The 26123-nt window shown below is 40.9% G+C and overlaps 1 protein-coding gene across 1 annotated transcript in view; it reads right to left on the reverse strand.

The window, feature by feature from the left end:
• The window catches only part of KLHL14 (kelch like family member 14), a 62358-nt gene that overhangs the window by 19289 nt on the left and 16946 nt on the right, over nucleotides 1-26123 (reverse strand). The window contains exon 3 of the mRNA XM_052703937.1: nucleotides 25799-25920. Within this exon, the coding sequence (XP_052559897.1) occupies nucleotides 25799-25920 (122 nt within the window). The remainder of the gene's footprint in view (nucleotides 1-25798; nucleotides 25921-26123) is intronic.

The raw sequence follows: 26123 nt of genomic DNA on the forward strand, positions 1-26123 counted from the left end.
ATGCATATAAACTATGCAATAAGACTTCCACACTTACGATGATAATTAAACCTCAAAAACTAAGGGCTTAATCCCAGCTCCCACTTTACTCAATGGCAACGTTCCCACTGTTGGGGGATTGGGCCCAAATGACCTGAACTAACATCTGCAGCTCACAGAAAAGCCCCAGAGAAGCATTCCCAGGACAGGAGGATGGTATCTGGGCAATGCTGTCAGCACCTGAGGGAGTTTTTGCACTGAAATGGGGAAATCATCAACATCACAGCCTTTCTCCCTGATCATTTCCAGGGTCCCTCACAATCATGAATTGCACACTGAAATTGAAACTAGGGCAATTAACAAGACTGCTATAAAAGGAAAGCGCCTGAAAACTTCTGTCATAAGCTATAATTCCTTATGAACACACATCTGTACAGGAGCTAACTTTCATAGATACAGTCAAAATTACATGCTAGTGATCTTTCTAATTCAGTTTCTGGTAGTGGCAGATCTTCACAAACTCCCTGAACTTGCCAGGATGTAACAGGAAGAATTTGGCCCTTCACACACACTGCCCAGACTGCTGCTTCCATTATTTCTGCATAAGCCTTTGTCTGCTGTTTTGCTTTAATCGTGTGAAAATCACATTCTCTCCTTTTTTCCATTTCCAGCCAGTGGAACACCTGCCTGCCCCGCAGAAAGGGTATTTGAAGAGAAGTTTGTACGCCGTGCTCAAACAGAGCCCAGTGTGAGTTTTTAGCGTGTCAGTCAGTGAGTTAGAGGGAAAGGGTAAGGAGAAGCTAATCAGGATGAAATGAGATTAAAGGCTGTCTAATTTTACAGCAACTGTGATCCATCAGCCACTGTGAAAGTGACAGTGGAAATGAATGATGGAGACAGACAGGTGGGGCTGTACATTTCACTGATTTATCCTCAAATGCACTGGGCCTTATTTTATTGAGTGAACATGACCGCATTTATCATGACTGTCATCTAAACCCACTTCCCTCCATTTAAAAAGGTCACTTTACTTGGAGGGAGTAGGATAGAGGCACTTTCAAAACAGATTTAAAATTTAATAACACATGTTTATAATCCTGTGTGAGAATTCTCAACTTTATTAAAGTAAGATTTTACAAGAAGAAGATAAGGCTATTAAACAGATGAAAAGATGAAAAAAAAAAGCCATGGTCGCCTGAGAAACATGCTCAGCTACCAAGGTGATAGGTGCCAGGGAACGACTTGAGACAGGCGTAAATGGATTAGAAGTAGCAAGCAGAACACACATCTCCTAAGCCCTCACCCCTCACACACTTTCCAAAACTCTGGTAGTTTTGTGCACTCTCAGACCAAGAGAAGAAACAAGTCCAAGTAGTCCTAGATAAGACAGTGCCCCAACCAGCCCTTCTCTCCTGCAATTTAGACCCTCCTTAAGGTGGGAAGGATTTTTTCATGTACATATATGCAACAGGAAACACTTTCCAGGTTGAAATTAACCACTGATCTACACTTAAGAATGATCCAGAAGGCAGAAGAGATGAAAATAATGCTCATGAATCAAAACCCTCTCAATCATAACAGCTATGGTCAGCCAGATGCCAACATGCTCCAAAGGCACCTCCAACTTTTGAATGGTGAGAATTTGAATCATATCTCTCACGTAGCCCACACACAATAATGTGTGCTGCTTGCCTTATCCAGTTTTATTTCGTTTCTACCAAAAATTGCACATAGGTTGCTCCGAAAGTAGTGCCTCCTGTTTAGTTCCATGGAAACGACAACATATACAAGGAGTGCAGTAACTGTATTTGACGGAGCAAATATTCAGCTATAAAAATACCATTTTTCAGCATTGTCACCATCACAAGCTACGCATTTTTGCCAGCAATGAACAAGACTCTGCATGCCAGCTCATACAAGTCTGCATCAGTGGAGGTGACCCACTGTTCTATAGCTGCTATGACAGTGTTGTTGCTAGGAAATTGCTGCCCATGCCATTCATATTTCACCAGCCCAAACAGATGGAAGTCAGAAGATGCCAAGTCTGAACTACACACTGGGTGTGGTAGGACAGTCCAGTCAAGATTGGCAATGTGCTTCGTGATCTTCAAACTGGTATGGGGCCTAGCATCACTGCATTCAAGAGAAAGGTTGCCTTCATCTCTGGATGGACTCTGGAAGTTTGAGCCTTCGGCTTAGTCAGCACCACAGGGTAGTTGTCAGAGCTGATGGTTGGTCTGCGCTCCAGGAAATCCAGAAGGATCACCTCTTTCCTATCCCCAAAGACAGTGCACATTACTTTACCCACTGAGGGCTATGTCTTGAATGGTGAATTCACATGTCACCACTTCATGGGCTGCTGTTTTGACTCCAGCTCACAGTGATGACATCTCCTAATCAGTAACAATGTGATCCAGGAAACTGCCAATTTCAGCCTTGGATTGGTTCAAGAGGTCCTGAAAAACTTGCATATGGTGTTCCTTCTTTGTTCTTTTGTGAGCAGTCATAGGACCTACCTGGCACAAACTCTGCAATATTCTAACATCAACGCAATTGTTTCCAATGTACTGAAGCTGGTATTCAGCTCTGTACGCAGTTCCTTGACTGCAATCTGCTTGATTCACATGGATGAGCTGACTGAGATGCTCTTCATTTTTTGACATGCATAGCTATCTGGAACGAGGTTTGTCTTCAACAATGCTGTCACCACTGCTGAAATGCACCTCCCACCCTTCATTGTGCTCACATCCACTTGTTGGCCTCCATAAACTTTCAATGTGCACTGATGATTGTCAAAGGATGCCATTTTTTGCCAATTCAATGACACATCTTTCCTTCACAAGCACTTCCATGTCTGATGCTGTTCTGTCAGACTGCCCCTCTGCTGCCATCTGTCACATGGCAACAACATGTAGCAGAATATTGGTGGGAAGGTTCAATCTCTATTGCCATACCACCAACCTCTAGTGTTACAGGTCAACACAATAAAAGAGGAGGCATTACTTTCAGAGCAGCCTTTCTACATTTAGGAAATGATATCTGGTTGTTCTCAATACATTATCCAAGGGACACTGATTCCTCACTTCGAAACTAACCAGCAGAGAAAAAGGGAGAACAGGAATGATGACATGTCTAAAGACAGATAGAAAGATAAGCTCAGGTCCCAGGTGATCTGAAAGTTGTGATACAGCCCACAACCATGCCCCTGCTCTGCTAAAAACTCACAGAAACTGCATTGGATTCTTCTATTCAAAGATTAAAAAAAAAAAAAAAATCCATAGATTTTTCACAACCCTGAAACATTCAGCTGCTTGGGATATAGGAGGTACTGTGATGAAAGCTAAGAAATCTCTTCCTAAGATGCTGCATAGCTTGAGCATAGCCCTTTCAAGACTCAGCACACACTGAAAAGTCATGGTTATCATCTCTAATGAACTGTGCAGATGATGTAAGAGAAGAGAGTGCTTCCAGGACCAGGATATCATTACCAGAAAATATAAGGAGGCAATAATGACCTTCCACAATATTAGCTGCCTAACTTGTTGGATGCATAATATTCAACAAATGCTGCTTGAAAACTGAGTCTTTCCCCATCTCTCCAGAGGGCAGAGTAATGTGAGAACATGTTCCATTCCCATACAGAAGGCACCTGCAAACTCACTGCAGGAAAATGTGATTTGCTCATAGCAGAAACATAACATTTCGTTTCCAATCTGCTCCCAGAAATGTTAGCCAGAGGACAGTTGGTTAAATTACTTGCTGTAAGGAGAGCAAGTAATATTGTTTGCCTTTTCTTTGGTTCATAAATCATTTGCATGAAGACCATACATTTCTACTGCATGTTACTTCCTATTACTCACCAAGAGGTTATATAAATAAATGCTAGAATTCCTCTGCGAATTGTTCACTTCAACTGTTAGTTATTTAATAACTGTGGGGAAAGACTGATCACAATAACTACGAAATTCTAGCCTCGTTGAACTGACTTTTGAAGGCATCAGGTTCTCACCCACTGGTATTTTCAGCTCAAAAAATAATGAAAAAAATGTTAAAAGAGGACAACAATGAAGAGTAAAAGGCAAACACCTCTGTTAACATATCTGCAGTCAAACTGCACTTTGTCATCTCAAATTCAAGCAAATAGTTGTTATGCATTTTTCCCAGTAACACGTCAGTGCCAGTCTGGAGCCTGAGCTTAACTCAGTAGAGTCAGCTTGGGACATCCAATCCAACAGCAGTCATCAAGAGCAGAAATCATATGACGTGAGGCTAAAGCACTGTGCCTCAGTCACCTCCTAGGGCAACCACCTAGAATATCTATGGTCCAGCTATACCACAGAGAGCTCCACCAGCTCTGCTAGACATCTCCCAACTTCTTCATATCCACGCTAGTTCTGCATTAACTCCATTCAAACCATTACAGATACAATGGGCAGAGGCCAGAAGAGTTCATCCAGGACAAAGCCTCTACTTAACTGAGATTGCAGGGAACGGAGGTAAAATGAAAACCTAAGTTTAAAATCTACCTTCAGTTGGAAGTATTTACATAAGTACTAAAGAAAAAGTGATCTGAGCAGATGCAGGTTCCTGGAACAATTCACAACATAGCAGAAGATATTTCATACTAATGAAGATATTTCATGTTCTGAATGTATTCCACATCAATGAAAATATTTTTCATTTAAATGTCAGGAGTTATTATTTTGATACATTCTTTAGAATAACATGAGACAGGCTTCTTCAGCAGGGTTCCCACTTTAATTGTTTTGATAGACAAATTTTTTCTTATGTGAGCATCTACAAGAAGACATTTAAACCCATGTTGAAGCACCAGACTAGGCAAATGTAGCATCAGGAACAGCTGGCATGCACAGTTCTCCTCAAAATAAATTGTTTTAAAGTTACTGAGATGCAAGTTCTAAGTACAGACTTGTCTACTTCCATGAGTAAAATTCACCCTATAGCAGAAAGCTTAACTGGGTTTTCAGGAGCATACATATTTGAGTATTTGCAAGAGCAAGTTTTACCCATATATTTTGAAAGCTGCAAGCGCATATTTGCATTTCATTTGAACAATAAAAATAAGGCTGCCCATTTGGATCAACACTGTCTTGATCAAGTAGGAAAATCCTGCATCTGCACATCAGCACCAGTACCAAAGTCCTTGCACAATCCTCACTGTGCACAGCAAACCTATGTACGCTCTGCAGTGCTTCCCCATTCTCATCCCTAATGGAAATAACTCCTTTCAGCTGAGCTGCTGATGCAGTGCTTGAGAAGCTCATCTGAATGAATACACCCAATTTGTCATGAAGCAGAGCAGTGGGATTTAATATACAATCCTATGGGAACATCCTATGGGAACACTGGAAATGACAGTTTTAGGAGCCATGAACAGCTCCTCTTGCTTTGTTATCCCCTACTCACATGCCAACCCACTGCCCACCCGGGTCCTCTCTAGGACTCTCCTGGCCTGGTGTCACACAGCTTATCATGCAACACTTTTTGTCCACTGTGGTGAGTTATGCAGTGTTACCTCAGTGACGGCTGTTTCCCAACAGAATATGCTGTATACCTACTCGGGCCTGGATTTATGGTTTCTAAAGTAGAGCCCGACATATATTACTGGGGAATGACATCTCGTCACATCGTAATAGTTTCAGGATGAAACATTCATATGTGACACTTCACACAACAAAATCTCCTCATGGAGGAAATGATGAACAGTCCCTGATGGGATAAAACCACGGCAGAGTTGCCAGAAAGCTCCAGAAAGAAATACTATTTTGCCCCAAAGGAGACTTTCAGATCCTCTAAGATGGCTAACCCACCACCTCTAAGGGGCGGTGGGTTAAGGCCCGACTGCTTGTGCCCAGTTGCATCCATTTGTGAGTCAGTTTCTGTCTGACCCTAAGACATGCACATTCTTTTACTGGCACTGACCAGCTTGAGGTCTCCACCAGTACAGCTGCCCTGGGCCAAGGAGCCCCATTTTAGCCTGGGCACCCAGTTCTGGACTGTGTTATACAGCAGGTGTGCTCGCTTCCAACCCCACCTCTGGCTCTCACTCCCGGATTGATCTCAGATCTATGCTGCAGGTAGTCAGTGTTCTACCTACTCCCTACTAATAGCATGAAAAAAACAGTACTTAAGAGTTGCCCTGGAAGAAATGAATGCTCTCATCATCAAAATCAGGATGCCAGGAAATCGAGTGTTTTAGTGTTGATGCACTTTCATGTCAAACAGAAATTAATATAATTTATAACATTCATCTTGCTCAGAGTGGACAAAAGAGCCTACTGTAAAATGTACTAAACACAGAAGGACACAATGGAATATGCAGGCAAACTGAGGAGCGTTTTCTCCAAAAGAAATGAGATTTAAAATGTTTTCCTAAACCCCTCCTCACAAATCACACAGAATCACAGAATTGCAGGGGTTGGAAGGGACCTCCAGAGATCATCGAGTCCAACCCCCTGCCAAAGCAGGTTCCCTACAGCAGGTCGCACAGGTAGGCATCCAGGCAGGTCTTGAACATCTCCAGAGAAGGAGACTCCACCACCTCCCTGGGCAGCCTGTTCCAGTGCTCCGTCACCTCACTGTAAAGAAGTGCTGCAGTTTCCGGCCATTTCCCCTTGTCCTGTCTCTACTCACCACTGAAAAGAGTCCGGCCTCGCCATTCTGCCCCCCACACTGTAGATATTTATAGACCTGGATCAGGTCCCCTCTCAGTCTTCTTTTCTCAAGGCTGAACAGACCCAGTTCACTCAGCCTTTCCTCATAGCAGAGATGCTCCAGGTCCTTCACCATCTTCGTGGCCCTCCGCTGGACTCTTTCCAAGAGATCCTTGTCTTTTTTGTACTGGGGAGCCCAGAACTGGACGCAGTACTCCAGATGAGGCCTTAGCAGGGCAGAGTAGAGGGGGAGGATCACCTCCCTCGACCTGCTGGCCACGCTCTTTTTAATGCACCCCAGGATGCCATTGGCCCTCTTGGCCACAAGGGCACACTGCTGGCTCATGGCCAACCTGTCATCCACCAGGACACCCAGGTCCCTTTCCGCAGAGCTCCCCTCCAGCAGCTCATCCCCCAACCTGTACTGGTGCATGCAATTATTCCTCCCCAGATGCAAGACTCTACACTTGCTTTTGTTAAACCTCATCCGGTTTTTTTCTGCCCAGCTCTCCAGCCTGTCCAGGTCTCGCTGAATGGCAACACAGCCTTCAGGCGTGTCAGCCAATCCTCCCAATTTCGTATCATCAGCAAACTTGCTGAGAGTGGCCACCATCCCCTCATCAAGGTCATTGATGAAGATGTTGAACAAGACCGGACCCAGCACAGACCCCTGAGGAACACCGCTGCTTACAGGCCTCCAACCAGACTCTGCACCACCAACGACGACCCTCTGTGCTCTGCCAGTCAGCCAGTTCTCAACCCACCTCACTGTCCACTCATCTATCCCACACTTCCTCAATTTTGTTATAAGGATGTCGTGGGGGACAGTATCAAATGCCTTGCTGAAATCAATCCACTGCTCTCCCCCTATCCACCCAGCCAGAGACAACATCATAGAAGGCTACCAGGTTGGTCAAGCACGACCTCCCCCTTGTGAACCCGTGCTGACTACTCCTGATAACCTCCTCTTCTTCCAGAAGAAATGGAGTCCCAAGGAAGGCAAATAGCAGACCCATGAGTAATTCAGAGAAGGAAATCTGGTGTGTGTAGCAAATTACGTAAAATTGGCTGAGACCACTTATTTTGTACATCTGTACAGAGAAAATGAAATGAGAATGTATACTAAAAAAAAATCCAGGAATAAATCTGGATTAAATTAATATTAGATTTCTTTTTCTTTCTATAATAACAGCACTGCTTTATATTTTCAGGAAAAAAAATGCTGTTAAAAATGTGTTTTAATGCCTAATCATAGGCAAGATAAGGACAATCCACTAAATACGAGCATTCATACCAGATATTTTGTTCTGTCACCTCAAAAAACTCTTTGTGAATTTAGAAATTTTCCAGACAGGAAACAAAAGCAAAACAATGTATCTTGAAGTTAAATACTGAGCTAAATAGCACAAGCAGCTGCTATTCAAATCAAGTGGTGTCAAAATTTACGGAGTGAACCATGTTCACACAGAACCATCTATAATTCACAAATCATATGCATGCGTGGTCGTGGACTGTTGATGAACAGGATGAAAGGTCAGGTTAATTTAAATACTATATTGTTCAGGATTGGACATGTACATTATAGTAAATTAAAAATAATTGTTATAATTAATCACAAATACCTAAAAAATACATAGCTAAGTATTTTCAAGTGTCTTGCAATCTTTGTTGAAGAAGCTCATTTGCAAGCTATTGTTCATGACTTTAACTTAGTCTAGTGTAGGAAAGTGAGGATGAGACAAAAATAAAACCAGGACCCATTGTGCTGGCAGCCATGGCTTAGACAAGGTCCTGGTGGAGCCTAGATGAAATTCAAGAAGAGAATGAAATTGAAAAGAACAGGGATAGGCTGGGTCACATCAGAGGAGATGTGGCAAAAGGGACCAGGACTGGAGGAAGAGGCACATCTACAAATATAGTAACACTTACTGACCCACAGCCCCAAATCTTGGACTTCTGACACCCCTTTGCTGTCAGCAGATCTTAGTGAAAGCTTGTGTTCTCTGCATTCCCTGGTTCCCAGGGCACCTAGCCTCCACTGTCTTCAGTAACTGCCTTAAATAAAAAATCAGAAATGCCTACAGCGTATCTAAAAAAAAAAAAAGCCTAGGCAATGTGCCTGCTTCTCAGCATACCTTGAAAAAGCAAGATCACATTCATATCTACATAAACAATGAGCAGATGCGGGACACTTAGGTTATGGACTACCAGTATGAAAGGCAGCAGTGCACAGTTCCTCTCCAGTACCTCTATATTTATGCTGATACAGCCTAACCCTGATACTTTCCAGTTGCCTATCTTGCTGAGGACTCAGTCATAAACACCAGAGACCCATAGACAAAAGGGTGATGGAGCAAAACATGTGGCCATATGGGAAGGTCTGTTATATCAGCAACAGTGCAAGCCTGCATTAACCACAGCCCCAGCACACATGGTACAAAACCATTTGATTGGACACCATTCAATTTCGTGGGCCTGCCCCTCTCAGAGACCAGGGAATCCAGGGCTCCCTTCATGGCAGCACAGTTCCTCCTTGGCATTCCTCAGTGAGCCCTTTCAAAGCAATAGTCTGGTAGAAAAATAACACAGAAAACAAGAGAGGATAGTTTCATTTTGATTTAATGCCCTAAGCCAGCTCACTTGGGAGTTGAACAAGTTTCAGCAGTAATGTAAAGGAGACAGGAACACGGGATGGGGTTTGGGTACAAAGAAACTTCAAAAAACAGCAGCAGCTTAACACACCATGTAACCATAGCCCCCATAGAGGGGATGGGGCTGCCCTATGAATGAACCACACAGTGCTGAAAAAGACTTCAGATTACAATAGACTGCTTCACTTCTGAGACTTCATCCCTGCCTGTGCCACACTCTTATTGCGGTGCTAGGCAAGTCCCTAAAGCTAGCTGTCTACAGCTACCCACTTCACCTATTCTGAGAACAGCCACTGTGTGTCTGACCCTTGTGTCAGACATGCCAGAGCAGTCTGTGTGTGCTGTTGCAACTGAAGCAGACTGGCATTTAGGAAAGCAAGGTCTGAAAGGGTCCTGAAATGTGCTCCTCGAAGTAAAGGATACCTCTGACTTGGATCTCATTGCACCTCTATTCCTCAACTGCAAAACTCTAACCGCGACTGACTATGCTCTTCACAAAGCGAATGTGGGAAAATACACTAACCGATGCCAGTCAGTCAGACCCTGTTGTTGTGAACACTGGGAAGGAAACCTTGGGGAAAAATTCCGTCTTCGGAAAAAGATTTTAGTCATGTATGATAGACTGGATCTACTTGCTGAACAACACAGAAAGAATACTGTGAGCAGAAATTCAGCACAGTCCCTTTTGTGCACTGACATGACAAAGAATAGCACGCGTTATCAGTAGAGATTGTATCTTAATGCTTAAGCAAACAGAGGCCAAATTAAGGTTGCAGAAGCAGCTTAATTCTCATATTTCCCTATTCAGAGGGCTTGATGTCACCAGCTTTCTAATGTTCTTTTCAAGTGACCTGTGTTCAACGCAACTCATCTGTGTGTGATACGCTCTTGGTTTGACAGACAGCTGAGTGGCTTCTGTACCCCGCAGCTGCTCCAGCATTTCTGGATCACCCATCTCGGGCCTGCGGAGTCCAAAGCACATCGAGTTCATGGCAAGAGTTGCAGGAGTCCTCCTCATCCTGTCGCATCTCTTCCTTGCCCTTCTCCCTTCCAGCCGGTAGTTGTATGCTAAGCCACTAGATGGTGTGCGCTGTTCTCGCCTTCCCCCTCCCCCTGGAAAACCATTTCCATCATATTTTGGCTTTACGTTTCACAGCCAACCAAAAACAAAGAGGTGAAATGCAGCACAAAAAAAGACACAGTCAGCTTCCTCCTAGGCAGTTAACTTCTGTTTGTTCCTCACATTCAGTGTGAAAAGGAGGAAATCACACACAGTACAGACAAAAAAAAAAAAAACAAAAAAAAAACAAAACAACAACAAAAAACAACTCAATAAATGCTTTGTGCATTGATCCTGCTGGACGCTGAGCCCCTCCATCTCCACTAGCTATGATGGGCTCTGAGAATGCTCAGGTTCTGGCACAGTTTTCAGTCATACCTGCTCTGGCTTGTCTTGATTTAGCTCCCCAAAACACAGAAACACACAGAATGCAGTGAGAATCACTCAGCGATTTTGCTGGCAGTCCACACACATCTGCTTTTCTCTTCCACACACCAGTCCCAGTGAAATACAGCAGGCACAGTTCCCTTCCCTGCCAATACACTGCCAAATCTCTCACCCTCTCTCTCTTCTAATAATGATCTGGAAGCAACATGCTTGTTTTTGACAAAGAGTGCTTTCTCATTGTAGGAGTAGGGAAGGGGAAAGAGGTTCTGAGAGACAAAAAAATAACCTACAGAACTTCTCCAAGATAGTTCTTTCTTCTGTGCCAGAGGAAACACAGAGCTGTCTTCAAGGCTAATCCCGAATTGGATTGCATCAAGATAAACCATAATTACAGCTATCGTCTCATCTCCCTAAAGAGGTGATGTACAGAGGTATACAGCATCATTCATCCCAGTAACACTAATTATTACCAAACCTGCAAGTCAAATACAACTGAGCACTCCTTCCCAACATCCAGCTTTCTTCCAGTCTCCCATGAAAGGCAGGTATTCCAGATTACTTCTATAGCACTCTGTCCCAGACCTGCCCTTCAAGCTCCTGCAAACTCCTCACCCTTTTTTAAGTGGTCAGGAGAAGAGGAGCAAAAATCCAGGATCGTTTTGAAGCTGGTCTTTTCTTTTTCATCCTCCTCCCACTCAGCAATGGAAAGCCACTCGTACCAGAGGGCAGCTGCTGGGAATCCCCACCACAGATCTGCACCACAGACTGGAGTAAGCATACCCCCAGTTCTTCTTGCATGCATCACTGTTGGACATTAACGCAGACCGATTTGGTTTCATGTGTTCACCGCCTCCATAAAAATACTAAAGATAGAATATAATCCCAAATAAGTGCATCTGCTCATGTGTATTCATACGGATGTTGTTGGTCCACATCTGGTTAAAATAAACGTGTTTTTACAAAAATGACGCAAAAAATTTTCATCTACATATCAGCTGGGCAGCAGCTACTGCTTATAGCCTCTAAGAGTTGAAAAAAGCCACTGGCTCAACCTACATTAAAACACTGGTTAGAATCGTTCAGAAAAGTACCTTTTACCTCACATTTGTAGCCTCCTAGGAACACGAGCACAAGCACGTGCTATGTCTCAACTGGTGGCTGCTGCCTTGAAGAAAAATAGATGAATTGGATCTCCTGCAATCCTTTCATTATAACAAATTAAAAAGGTTTTAGACTCAAACAAACAAAGAAACAATCCACTGATAACAAACAAGCAGTTTGCAAATACCTACAAAATGAGCTGGTGAAATCAGCCTATTTTTCATGCCAGCATACTTAATTTGCACACTATACGACTGAAATTTTGCACTGACTAAAGAGACCCCACGAAACAGAGTGGTGCAAATAGCTTTACTATCCAAAAAGTTCTTAAAGTTGAACTTCAGACTTTGAGTCTGATAAGACAGTACCATATAATCAGCTATATATAGGCTTTCAAATCATAAGTTCTTTTATTTGCTTCATTTTCAAACATAATAACTTTTTGGTACTCTGCAATAGGTAAAGCCTGTGAGTAATTACAAAAAGACATTCAATTCTATTGCAATACATAGGGTTCATATACACAGTTTCAATGAAGGTACTTCACCGTACTCACGAACACGTATTTATGGTACAAGTTGCTGATAACCCAAAACACTTCTAAAAATTGCAGTCCATATCGCTAACTGCAGGACACTATAGATGCTTGACGTTCCTTCAGTTTACTTTCATTTTACTTTTAATTTTCAACCATGAGATCCAGCCCTCCCATTTCAAAAACAATCAGCCAAATCATGAAGCTTTGTCTTAATACATAAATGCGCAAGATCAGAGATAAAACTCTTGGCAGTGCTGCTAATTTTACTCAGCAGAAACTTCCCTGAAAGAATCATAATCAGGCACTCAGGCTTTCTTTAGGCTCATGACAAAGGGCAGCATTATTGCTGCTCTGAGTGGGAACGCTCCCAGGGTAGAACTGTGAGTACTAAAATTGTTGCAGTACAGTTCAATGATACCTGAAGAAATTCTGTGACTTAGCTCAAACTAGTGCATTCTCAGGTTTTCCTTTGTTTCAGAGGTCCCAGTGGGTCCAGGGCCTGAGTTTAATTAATAGGTGCTGTATCAACATACTACAAAGGCACATAGGAACAATCAACATGGTCAAATCAAATCCTCGTCTCCAGATTTTTAGTGTCTCTGGGCTGCTCCGAATCATTTTTAAGTACATTTCATTCACAGGTTTCACAAAGCAGTATAAATTTGGTGCATGCAGTTCACTTTTCTTATCTCTAAAAGCTCAGACTATCCTGAGCTTGTGCTTTTCCCTGGTAATTTTGCACCAGTCCCTGCTGCCTACCCAGAACAGTTCCAGCTGGGGACTCAGAAGATGGCTCTGGTGTCCACCTTTCTTGGGCAGCGGAAAACCAACCAAGGTCAGTGACTAATTCATCACACCTGCACTCTTAATGCAGATTCCTCATACCCAAAGCATGTGCACTCATGAATCTTGCAGTAGTTTGGCGCTACATTTACAGCTATGTTTCTGTGATGAAGAAGAGACTTTCCAGTCCTTTTCTAAACCAGAAGTGGGATCCCAGCCCACAAGAATCCACGGGCAGCTCCAGCACCCTGCTGAACATCCTGCCCACTGTAGCCTTCTCCCAAGTGCCAGGGATGAACTCAGGGGCTCTAGAGATCAAACTCTGTGGGCTGCAAAAATTAATTAGTGACTTCAGAATCAGAGGCAAATAACTGATGTTATATAGTTAAATGGCCAGCTCTGACAGATTTTTTTTTTTTTTGGTGAAAATCAATAGATGCTGGTAGATCAATAGGAGTTCTCTGTATAAAAACATTTTCTCATGAAACAGCAAGCTTAGCATTATTTAAACAAATTATTTTGTTATTTAAAGATGTATCTTTACGTATGTAGAACACTGCTGTTTCATGTCTGTGTGAATCATAGAATCACAAGGTTGGAAACAACCTATAAGATCACCTAGTCCAACCGTCTTCTCATTACCACTGCTACCACAAGCTACTAAAGCTTGAAGCTAGAGGACTTTAGGGAGCTGGTTATTTTCTCTGAGGACAGCAATTTTTTTCCCAGTATTAAAATTTCCCAGGGAAAGCCCTCAAGTGGCTGAGGCTGCTCCAGGAATACACTGATGGTGCTAGGGGCAAACCCTTTCCATGGCAGTCATCGTCTGCTAGGAGAAGCCAGGCTGTTAAAATGAAGCAGCTGAGGCCAAACCATTGCTCCAGGAGAAGGGTTTTACTGCTATTGTAAATCTTTGCAGTTAAGAAAAATCAAACTTCTGAGTGTTCAAATGATCCCTTCCTTTTGGTTGTGCTGGAGAGAGTACCCATGAGCTAACAAGAGAATAGCGGCTCCAACTTCATTGGGGGAAACTGAACCTGGTACAGAAAGCCCCTGAAACGTGTTAACAAGACCTAGGATGGAGGCCCAAGCACTGCACATAAGCCCTTATACAAGACTCTGCCCTGGACATAGCTTCATTGGAGCAGAAGTTAATGGGAGCCACTAAATGCACAGTTGATTACCACAGTTGTGATCCTGCTGAATAAAACTAAGTGTAAATGAGCCTGTGAAGACATCAGCTTTCCTTCTTGGAGATGAGGGCTGCATGGGGGCTAGCCAGAACACTGGGCTGTGAACACCATGTGTCACCCAGCTCTGTACTGCCTGCCATGGCTCCTAACATGACTTCACTTTTCTGGAGACAGCACACAGATGATCTCTGTCATATGATAATGCACAGTCATATAGAGATGTTTACAGTCAGTACTTTATAAAGTACTTAAGCATGTATTTAAACACACTGCTGAACATCAGTGTGATTGATACTTTGCTGAATTAGAGATATGATACGCATACATTTTTCTGCTGTTGTAATTTTTCATTATATAGCCTTATAAGCTGGCCATAAAGATTTCCTTTCAGTTTTACATCCAGCAAATGAGTAAATTTGGGAGTCAAATTTCACATTAGTTATGCCCACACAATGCCTTACACATGCATGAGGGCAGAAAACCACTCAATGACCTTTAATTGGACTTCTTTTCTGTTACTCTTTAACAATTCATCTAGAAAAAAAAAAACTGTTTCTTTCTCATCCAGTAACTGACATCCTTTTCATGTCACTGCAATCAGAAAAGTATCTCCTACATAAGGTGTATATGCTAGTTAAGCTGTGCACATAGAGCAGCTGTAATTTCCGACCACCAGCAAGATGATGAGTCAAGATCACACCCATACATTCCGCTCTCCTTTTCTCTGAGGAGAAAGACAGGAAGAGTAGAAAGGCAGCTATTACACTATTCATCACGATAATTCCATTAAAATCTATTTTAATGACTTCTATTAATGTCATTTCCTGAGCCTCCCCATCTGAAAGTGATACACACATAGGTCTGACTTTGTCCTTTCCAGTTTAGCCCAAGAAGGAACATTTCCCATCTCCTCGTTTCATATTTTGAAGTCATATCTTCTCTTTTTTTTTTTTTTTTAAATAGAACCTCAAAATATTGGTCTGCCTTTATACACTAAGGTGCTGGTTACTGCCATCGCTTCAAAACAGTCACTTCACCCACATTTATTTTGCTTTTACACACAAGAAAACAAGCTTGATTTCCTTCACAGTTTTATCTGTAGTCATCTCAGAGTTGAATGCTTTTTAAAGTTAAAATTGTGTGCAGCGAGAACAGTATTTAATTGTAACAAAATAGGAACTTTTACATTCAGTCACTGAGAGCTACAGGCTCACATCAGATGCTGTTAGCTATGGGTGTTTGCTGAACCCTTACAGCACCTGGGGTCACAGGTAGCATTCATGCGGCAGAAGGGAAGCCAGCTCCCCCTCACTGTCCCTCTCAGCACTCCCCAGGGGTCTCTCTGGGCTGCCCAGCTCACTCCCCACTCTCAGGCCTCACATGGATCTGGCTGCTGCTGGGCACCTGAAACCAGCTGCCCCTCTGTGCTGAAAATACAGCTCCCACAACACACTGTACTACAGACAAAACCAGCCCATGTTGGACTTTTCCTGCTTGCCCCAGACCAACATCACCTAATTAGGCTGTGCACCCACCCACCCAATTAATTCATTTTCCCTAAAAGGTTAAGGCCAAATCAGGATTTGTGCCTTTCCTAGGACTCAGTCTGGCTTGCAGCAATGGAGTTTCCACCATTTCCCATGGGGGATTATTCCACAACCTAATAGATCTCAATGTCAAGAAGTTTTTTTCTGATACTCAGCCATAATTCATATCCATGAATTATGAGCTACTGTCGACATCACACCCATTGAGGCATTCCTAGAGCCTGCTTCATTTAAAATTATATGCTCTAGTTATGCAGGGTTTCTGTGTACTAGGGCAAAATGCTTTTTCTGCAGGTTAATTCATTACTATTCAATTTGTTAACACCTTTTTTTTTTTTTTCTCCTCAGTATGAACAGTCATTTTGCAGTTGCATACCCTATAGAAGCACAAGCTCCATTTGGGAGTAGAATCACAATATATAAATATGATAGAACAACATAACAAAAACCATCTCTGTAAAGACATATTAGTCTGTTCCTGCAGGTACTTATTCCAGCATTCAGTTAAATGAAAACATTAGCTCATACAACACCTGGTATGAGACAGAAAGCTAAGAAAAAAAAAAATCCAAATCCATAATAAATTTTATTTCTGTCCTTAGCAGAGGATATATGGGTAGGGATGGGAGGAGGGACAGGGAAGGAAAGGAAGAAAGGAAGTTGTGAGAAAATGAGAAAAACTGAGGAGAGAACAGCCTCCTACAAACTGGAGGAGACTACAGTGCAATACAGCACATACAACAGTGAAAATAAACTTGAGGACACAAAATGTGCATCTCTCCCCACTAACAGTAGTAGGAAACTGAGAAAAATAAGGTAGGTTTCTGAAATCTGTATTGCAAGCAATTGGAAACCAAACTTCTTGGAAGGAAACTCTCTTTTGTTTTAGGAAGATTTGAGAGGAGAATATTTATAAAGTGTGTTATCAATTTCTCAAGAAGTCAGAGGATTTCTATGGGAATTGTTTATGATTACATTTTGCCCAGCTAGTGGTGCTTTGCCATCCTGTTTGCATCCCATTTATACATAAATAAAATATCACATTAGATACTAGAAAAGAGATTGCTTTCTGAAGCAAGCAACTAGGAAGATTCCAGATTTCATTTTCATCTCCATACATGCCTGGTTCCCACTAATGCTACATAAATCCTCATGCAACTAGATGATAATAAACACATACATTTTACCTGAAATAATCTCACTAGTAGAAAGCCATGTTTACAGTAAGCATTAAATTCATCCAAAACCATGCGATTTTGCATGGAAGTTATCTATTCCAAAGAGCTCCATTTTTAGAGACACTGGCCAAAGAGCATTTAAGGAACGTACAGAGAGCTGGTGAGAACATTTTTTGGTGATATTTCCTTTTGGTAAAGTCACATGATTTCCAGTGAAAACTATATCTAGCCAAATGGGGCATCTGCTTTGAATGGATGCCAGGCCAACATAGCTTTCAGTCCCCACTCTGCTTGGACAACACACAGTATGTGTGTTTACAGCTGACACAAGATCCTCATAGGCTGAGATAACTTGAAATGCTGAAGATCCTTTAAGGCTACATTAAGTCTAAGCACCTATGTTGCTCACTTGGGTTTGCTGGAAAAAGCAACCTCTTTGGAGCTATGTTGCTTCTGATCCACAACTGGCTTTGCACAAATTGTGGACAAAGCTATGAAACATCCATTGGGACATATATGAGGGATTCAAATTAAAGGAATTATACTCTGACTTGGGGAAAGCAGGGTAATGCAGAAACTTGAACTTCAGTTGTCTGCCTTTTCTCCGCTACAGAAAGTGTTGGTATGAGAAGGGACATTCTAATACAACTACGGTTTCACAAAAACATTTTAGAGAACATTTTCATTTTGCCTTAGAACAAAGCTGTAGAAGTTGCTGCAAAATCAAACTCATTCTCAAGTGATCTGTAAAGATGAACAACTGAAGTTGAAATAGGAGGTAGAAAAAGGTAAGTTCTACAAAACAGGAGGAAGGTTTTGAGTCAAAGGTTCCGATATACTTGCTAGGATACAGCAGAGACAGGCATCTCTAGAAATCAGCAGCTTTCTTTGCAAGATGTCTACAGAGAAGGACAGAATCACATCACAACCACCATGCAAATGACACATTTGATATTTCACCTGTGTTACACATGCCAACTTCTTACCTGGATCAGCCCCACCTCACCTCTGCACTGTTTTGGCCTCTAAGAACATTTAGGAACAGGGTTGTATCCACAGACAGTCCTGGCTGAGCACGAGAACTCAGCAGAACATTCCGATAAGACTTTTTGACTTGAAAGTAACTGCTTGTGGAGCTTCTGAGGATGAAGATGAGTATTTTTCAGGCAGGACCATATATGCAAGAGAAAGATCAACATCCTGAAAGTTATCTTTGTATATGCAAAAGAAAATGAAAAATTTCATACATCCAGGTTTTCAGAAAGGTAGGTAGTGTTCAGAAGTCTGTAACAAATGGCAGAAGGCAGCCAAGAAAACCTGAAAGACTGTTGAGGACTTCAGCACAGACTGAATCTGGCCTTAATAAAGCCTAGAATGTTAGTATGGCTGGTCATTTCAAAGACACTGTGTAGAAAGACATAAAGGAAATGAGAACATAGGAAGAGAAAGGTGTCCACTACCTTTCCACTACCATACCACTATGGTATGATACACCATGCTTATGATTAAAGTGGGGAATATGCACAATAATCTGCTTTATAAGTAGAAATCCTCCATTAAAATTGTTTTTAAAAAATGTGAATAATTTATATTAGCCCCTCATTCTCTGAGGGTTTCAGCTGAAAAAAGGCAAAATGAACTTAACAGGCTGCTTGGTCAAGCCAGGCACAGAGAATGGAAATTATCACAGCATACAAGTCAAATAACACTCGTGTGTAAAAGCAGAAGCTAATAACATTGTAATCAAAAAGAAAAATACACAGAAGGAAGGCTGATATTTCTTGAGAGTTATCTCAAATAGTAATGCACAAGAAAATAATATTTAACAAATACAGTATTCACTGTGAGAACATGCTACATTTTCATTCATTCTTAAAGCTTTGTCTTGCTCTTAGATATGCAAGCATGCATCATTAATAGCACTTGCATGGTTGAATTCCCATGCATCATCCTCGGAACAGAAGTTGTGGCTACCTCTAACACACACAAAAAATACTGTACTATATTGCTGTTTCTCACCACTATATTCTCATTTTTCCACATGTGAAAACATGTAGCTTATTGGCAGTGTGCCTAACTGCATTGAATAGGTCTCCAGAATCCAGTGTTGGATAGCTGCACCAGTCAGTCAACATTTCTTTTTATGACTCCCTTGCCTACTGTGACCTTACTTTCCGGTTTTATAACTCCTTAAAAGGGGTTAAACGTAAGGATAAGAAATACAGATGAAATTTATGTTTGAAATTAGTTTTTAATGCGACCAGAGTGCTTGCCTAAGAAAGAGAATAAATAGGAGCATGTGGATGTGTGTATACATACTTGCACAACTTCCACATATACCTATTACAATTACTGAATTTGCTTAGTAGGTAATATCAAGACTTCTGCCCTAGTAATACACTAATACTTGCTCAAGCTTTTCAATGCAGTGGTGAAACCATCCTTGATACAGCACTAAAGCAGAAACTGCAGCATTCTAGACTGCTGGATAAATGAAGTAAGAGAAGAAATTTATCAGGGCTGCCAAGAGCTGTTCATCAAGAAACATTTTTGATTAACATAAGTATGTACTGTTCTCACAAGTGATGAAAAAGAAACTATAACTGGCACATGTCAAGAGATTTAACTTGTCCATCTGACTCTACTCACTTCTTGCAAGCACCACTTCTTTTATTCAATCTACCAATTGATTAGAGGTAAATTGAAGGAGGAAAGCTTTGCTTCTAACACACTAACATTCTTCTAGAAAGCAAAAGTTCTACACTGAATTCAATTACTTAAAAGAAGTAAAAACATCCAACACCACAGTATCTGCTAGGCATACAGTAGTATTTAAACTGACATTAAAGCCTTTGAAAATTTCTCCTAAGAACTTGTGATGTAAGCATATAGATTGTAATGCCTTTTTTGTAGATAACCAATCTGGGAAAAAATATGGCAGAGTTGGTTGTTTTTTTTTGTTTGTTTGTTTGTTTTTAAAGGGAAAACTGGTTAAGGCACATGAAGCACCAACAAACTGCAGTGCCAAAGCCATTTCAGAAAACAGCGGAGCAAGGGCTTTGTTATTAATTTACCCAGGAAGGACAGAGTACTGTTCTTACAGGAAAGGCTGACACAATTAAGTGCCACAGAACTGCCAGCAGAAACAGAAAAGAAATACCCACTATGCCAGCAGAAAAAAATGCAGGCTGGGACAGAGACTGACCCAGGTTTTCTGATGCTGACACTGACATGAAGCAAACCATTTTGTCTTCTCACATGACTTTCTTTTGGTAAAAATGAATAAATAATACCTGTGTGCTTCTGAAAGGTTTTGTAGAACCACCAAATACATTTAAGTGCAGGTTGACACTCAGAACACTGCTCCTGAAGTTGGAGGGCTGCTGCCCAAGAGGCTACAGTGCCACAAAAAGCACTAAAGGAAAATTTAGAAGTCAGAATGACAGAAATAAAAATATGCTGTATGCTAACCAAGATACCCAAAGTAGAAGTTGCCTCGTGAAAATGAAAACACAGCTGATCTGGGAAAGGAAGATGCACTCACAAAGGAGCACAGAAAGGTTACTGGCTGCTTCTTGTGTCCATCAGACAGAGGCAGGCAAGCAAGCAAGGACAACTCCCTGATATTGTGTGATTGCCGCTGGCATGAAAGAGAGAGATGGAGAAGGATATCAAAGTGTCTGATTCATTATTTATCCTTCCAGACTGATCAAACACAATAGACTGAAGTAGACCTAGAAAAGAGCAGGAAGTTCACAGAAATTCGAGAGTTAAAATCATATTAAGGCTATCTAGGTGACTAGAAAGGACGTGCTGGTTATCCTGGTAAAACTCTTCACTTTGGTGACCTTTCGTGCATTTCTTGTCTTCCCTACCCAAAAATATTGTCTATGTTACACTTTTCATTGGCCAATGGCATTGGCTTTTACATTGATTTCAAATCCAAACCAAGTGCAATACCTAAGCATAAATGCACTACTGCCCATGAATGTATTTGGGATTATTTCTGATTCCTATTCATGGTTTAGACAGACAACATAGATATCTAGGGAGGGAAAGGAATGTTATAGTTAGCATCATCTTAAAAAACAAAGTACCAATATGAAGGAAAGATCTGCAGCAGCTTACTACAGATGGGAAGTGCCCTGTAAGCATTCATTTATGTTTCCTAATATTTACCCCTTTGTGCATTAGACAGGTAGAAAGTCCTGTGTTGAGAGTATACCTCAAAATGTGTAAGATACCTTTTCTCTCCTACTTATCACTTCTAATCAGACAGATGGATACACTGCTGTGAAAAAATACAAAAAAAAACCCACCAAAAATAAAACAAGGACTGCATCATTTTCATTTATTTCTTTCATTCTCTGTTCAGGTAGCAAGAAATTTAATTCCAGTTGGATCAGTCTCTTGTGATTTTTTTTTCTTTCATTTAATATATTTTTTAAATGCTCAGAGGCATTATGACAGAAAAGCATGTATTTTTTTGTCCTGGTTTATACCCATCATCTTTACCATTACAACAAGACAAAAGCATTAAAGTAAAATTAATCATGTCAAAAGATTTTAGCAAAAAACAAGTGAGACCATGCATAAAGCATCGCTTTGTCTAGTGTGAAGTCACGCTCTGATTAAAAACATATAATGAAAGTGAAAGTAATACATCATTGCCTTAGCAGTAGGGTTTTTGGGAAAGCTATGCAATTCTGAACACACAAAAAAGAAAATCTGTACAGGCTTCATTTTTTGAAACTTGCATTGATTACAGAATAATTCTAACAAATAAAACATTATTTCATATCTTTAAAGTTTAATTAATCTTAAGTGTTGCAGATAAAGTGAACAACCAAAATAGTCCTATGATTCCTGGCAGAGCTGTAGCTCATAATTAAAATAGAAGTGGTGGTGGCTGGTCCTGGCCAATGAGGCATAAGGTTGTGTTATGGGGACCCCTGATTGTCCTGCACCCAGTAAGTAGTTACAAGGACAGTAAAACCTCATAGAATAATGAAAAACCCTTCAGAGAGCAGAACACCACTGTTTGTAAGGATTATCAAACACCCATCAGCTTCAGTTTGTGTCAGTGCCAGTAGCAGCCTGGTGCTGTTACATGACATAGGCAGCACTCAGTTAAAAAATGAACCGGGGTTGTGTGTGTGTAAGCAAGGCTGGAAAGAAATCACGCAGTAAAGATCTGTCTGCTGTACTTGGCCATACAGTCTATAAAATCCTCTACTTTGCTCAGGCATGACTATACAGTAAGAAATGTTTCAAATTATACAGAAATCTGCACCTTATGAATCTCAGGTTAGGACTGTGACCCCATCACATAAAATTAGGTGGCAGAAAATGTTTGTGAAATGCCACTTGTTTTCTCTTTTTCTGTCTCTAACCTTTGTTGCCAACACAGGAAAAAAATAACTCTGTAAGAAATACAAGACAGGAAATATACACAGTAATAATAGACTGTGAAAAATCTACAGATCCCTTGAGCCATAGCATTCTTGCCTATAGATGATGACATTAAAAAATTGGAAATGGGTGCACGCTTCCCCTCCTCTTCTGGATCTATGAACAAGGCAAGTTGTTTTCCTGATTCCTTTAGAATTACTCCCATTAGTACTGATGCGTTTGGTGCTTTGGGAAGCCAGGCAGAGAGAGGTGGGCAGTATCCCCTGCCAATAGATCTAGTCTTGTAGTGGGAACAAAATGAGACTGCTACTCTGCTGAGCTGTCATACTCAATAGCTTGTGCTGTTCCACCTGTAACCATCTTCACGGCTCCAAATACAGAGCTATGGCTTACATGGAGGCAGCAGTTCCTGATGGCTGGCGTTTTGTGTTCCCTGTGCATTGCACAAGGCAGGATACAGAACCCTAAGTAAAGGAATAGGTCCAACAGCCACTCCAAAGAGAAAAGAAAGGAAGAAACACAAGAAGCAAGCATCTGTCAGCACATGAGTCCACAGACCCCACCGAATAATTTCTGGAGCTCCTTTCAGTACAGGGTGAGAGGAGACCACATCACCTCTTCAGTGGGTGCACACAGCAGCAGGTTTGCTAGATTGTATCCCTAAGTCCAAATGTCACCGGCATGGACGGCAGAAAACAAGTAATGCAGATGGAAGAGGAAATGTTTGCTACTACAGGAGGAAATTACATACACCTCAGGTGATAATGAGATAGAAGCACCCTGAGGTACCGGATACAAGGACTAACACTGTTTTCACTTAAAAGTCACAGAGCAGGACATGGGTTTTTCCTCTGTCTCTGTTCTCCAGGAACAAGCTCCTCACTTACCCTAATGAGTAGGGGGTAATCTGCAACCTCAGGACCAACAATGCTGTTTGAACAAGTGGGAAAAAAAAAAAAAAAAAAAAGCAGAAATAACCTCCCCCTCCTTCACTGCTGATTGTAAGCTAGAATAGGACAAACAGATCAATTATTTTCCAAAACTGTTGATTGGAATAGAGCTAGCAGCAAAAGGATAAAAAGTGGACAAAACTATACTTCCTAAATTGCAAAAAGTACACCAAAACCAAAGATAGCACAACGTCCTTACATTTCCAGGTACCAGCTAAACATCACAGTATGTTTATTCAACACCGTAAGTGCACTTTACTACCACCATGTTACACTGTGATTAGTTTGTAGTCTTTCCTAGAACAGCACAACAACAGTTTTTAAAACCATTGAGTCCATGTACTCACATGCTATACCAGGGTCATTCAATATTTTTACAAGTGGACAAGACAAAAGCTCTATTCCAATCTGTTCCCACTTCCTACTCTCTTTATATTAAGTTGGAAAACAATGCAGGGGCATAAAACATCTGCTTACTCGAAATGCTTGCTTCAATTTTTCAAAAATAATTATTGTTAATATTTGGCAAGTAGTAATATTCTCTAGTGAACCATTCTTGCTATGGTTAAGTCTTATTCAGTGAGAAAAGATAAGCGTTCTCTTCAGCATATCTAAAACACAAACCCAGACCAACAGGATGGAATGAGATTTTTGTTTACTAGCTGGTACTACTTGTACCAGAAAAGCCTACATTATTTTGATAATAATTACATAAAATAGTTCACAAACATCTTTTTACACCACCATAAATGGCTGTTATTCAAATACTAGCTGTGAAGTCAAGTCAATATTTTTAACCAGAACATTTAGGTATCTTGCCTCCAGGTGCATTTTCCTACAGCTTTGAAGATAGCATCACATTGTAAATAAGCAAGAACTGAATAAATTTCATTCTTACAAAATCTTACATATCTACAGGTATCCGAGATTCAGCATAAAGTTATTTAATGCAGTGGAGGGTTCAGATCTTGACGTGAGGGTTGCATCTCTCTTGCATATCAGGGTGAACCATTGGATTAGACACAACAAATTCAAAAATACAGAATGTATTGGTCCTACATAATATTATTTTTCACTGACCATTTTTAGAATTTTCTTTTTCTTTCAGAGCTGTACCCTATTCCACGGTTATAAAAAATGTGAGGCATCGTATACCCCCTAGCATGGATGCTGTAGACTTCCCCAATATACAGTTCATATTTCCCTTTATAATTTCCATTCTTAAATAATGTCTTCAATTATTAATTCAGGGCACCTAATTCTAAGTCTTCATGCTGCAGCTTTTTGAGAACGGTTCCTAAATTGTTCATAGGATAAGGCAATTTGCAGAGGCGTTGTTTCAATGCATCATAACAGTCATTTTCTTTTTTATTCTATTTCATCCTAATCTGTGCATATAATTTAAACATGAGTGCATCCCATTAAAAAGTTGAACAGATGAAGAACAGAATTCTGTAAAATGTTATTTTATTTTGAAATAAGGATGTATATCAGGAAATCCAGGTTTTACCAGTTGTCCAGTTTTAGAAGTATGTCTTTGATTTATGGATCGAAATTGCTCATTTATTATTTTATCTATACTGCTTTGGGCAATTTTGACAGTTAAAATTTAGTTTTATTGACCAATGCAGCCAGTTTAGCCACAAGGGGACTAATGCACACACAGCCTGCTGCACTCAAGAAGCTATGATTTGATTCCATGACCAAGTTAGACTGGGAATCGCAACCAACAATAAGTTCCGAAGTCCTCAATGCTCCAGGCAAAATACATGCTCTAAAACACAACCAACCTTCAAAAGAAGGTGGGGAGGAATTCTGTGATAGAAGCCACCGTGCACTGTTTACTGCAGCTCACACATTCCACCAATGTTTCTGTCAGCAGTGGATGCAGAACAGTACAAAGGAAACCTTTCTTTAATGACTGCGGACAACAGATAAAGCTGGAAGAAGGAAATGAAAATGCAGAAGAGAACTGGGGGTGTGCTCTAGTTCTATGACTCACCAGGGAACTGAGTGAGAATGCTGACTAAAACATTGTCTTATTTTTTTTTCCTAAACTAGATTTTGTTCACATCTACATAAATATGCATGCATTCATGTCACAGGATGGAAGACTTACAAGTTTACTTAAAAAAACTTACTGGAATGATTTTAAGCCAGTGTTAATTTAGGCCTATCCTATTATAAAATTAGCATCTTCTGCAATCTCAATTTATTGCTCCATTGTGAAGCCCCTTGTGATACATAAACAAATCTCTGAAGAGAAACAAATCAATAAAGTGTCTAATTTGATTAACCATGTTTTTAAACCCATCAAGACAACTGTACAAAAATAAACCACTTACTTGTCAGTATTTTCCATGTCTTCTTTTCATCATCATAGTACTGAACCAAATTGCTGGGTAGCCGGTCAGGTCCAGGAGGCAATCCTCCAACCAATAACAGCATTTTCTTATTGGAGCGAATTCTTCACCCAAAACAAGAAGACAGAGGAACAACCGCATTACTGAAGAGTATTTTTAGTGGCAACAAAATCATAACCATCAAAAAATGTTCACTGCTTGCAGTTTTCCATTTCATTTTTTGTGTTTCTTTCCCCAATCATGTCTCAACAATTTTTTGAACCAAGCAGAAAAATGATCAGAAAAGCTACATATCTCTCTACTCATG

This window comes from Tympanuchus pallidicinctus, unplaced genomic scaffold (assembly GCF_026119805.1).
Source record: "Tympanuchus pallidicinctus isolate F22 unplaced genomic scaffold, pur_lepc_1.0 scaffold5, whole genome shotgun sequence".
Lineage (NCBI taxonomy): Eukaryota > Metazoa > Chordata > Aves > Galliformes > Phasianidae > Tympanuchus > Tympanuchus pallidicinctus.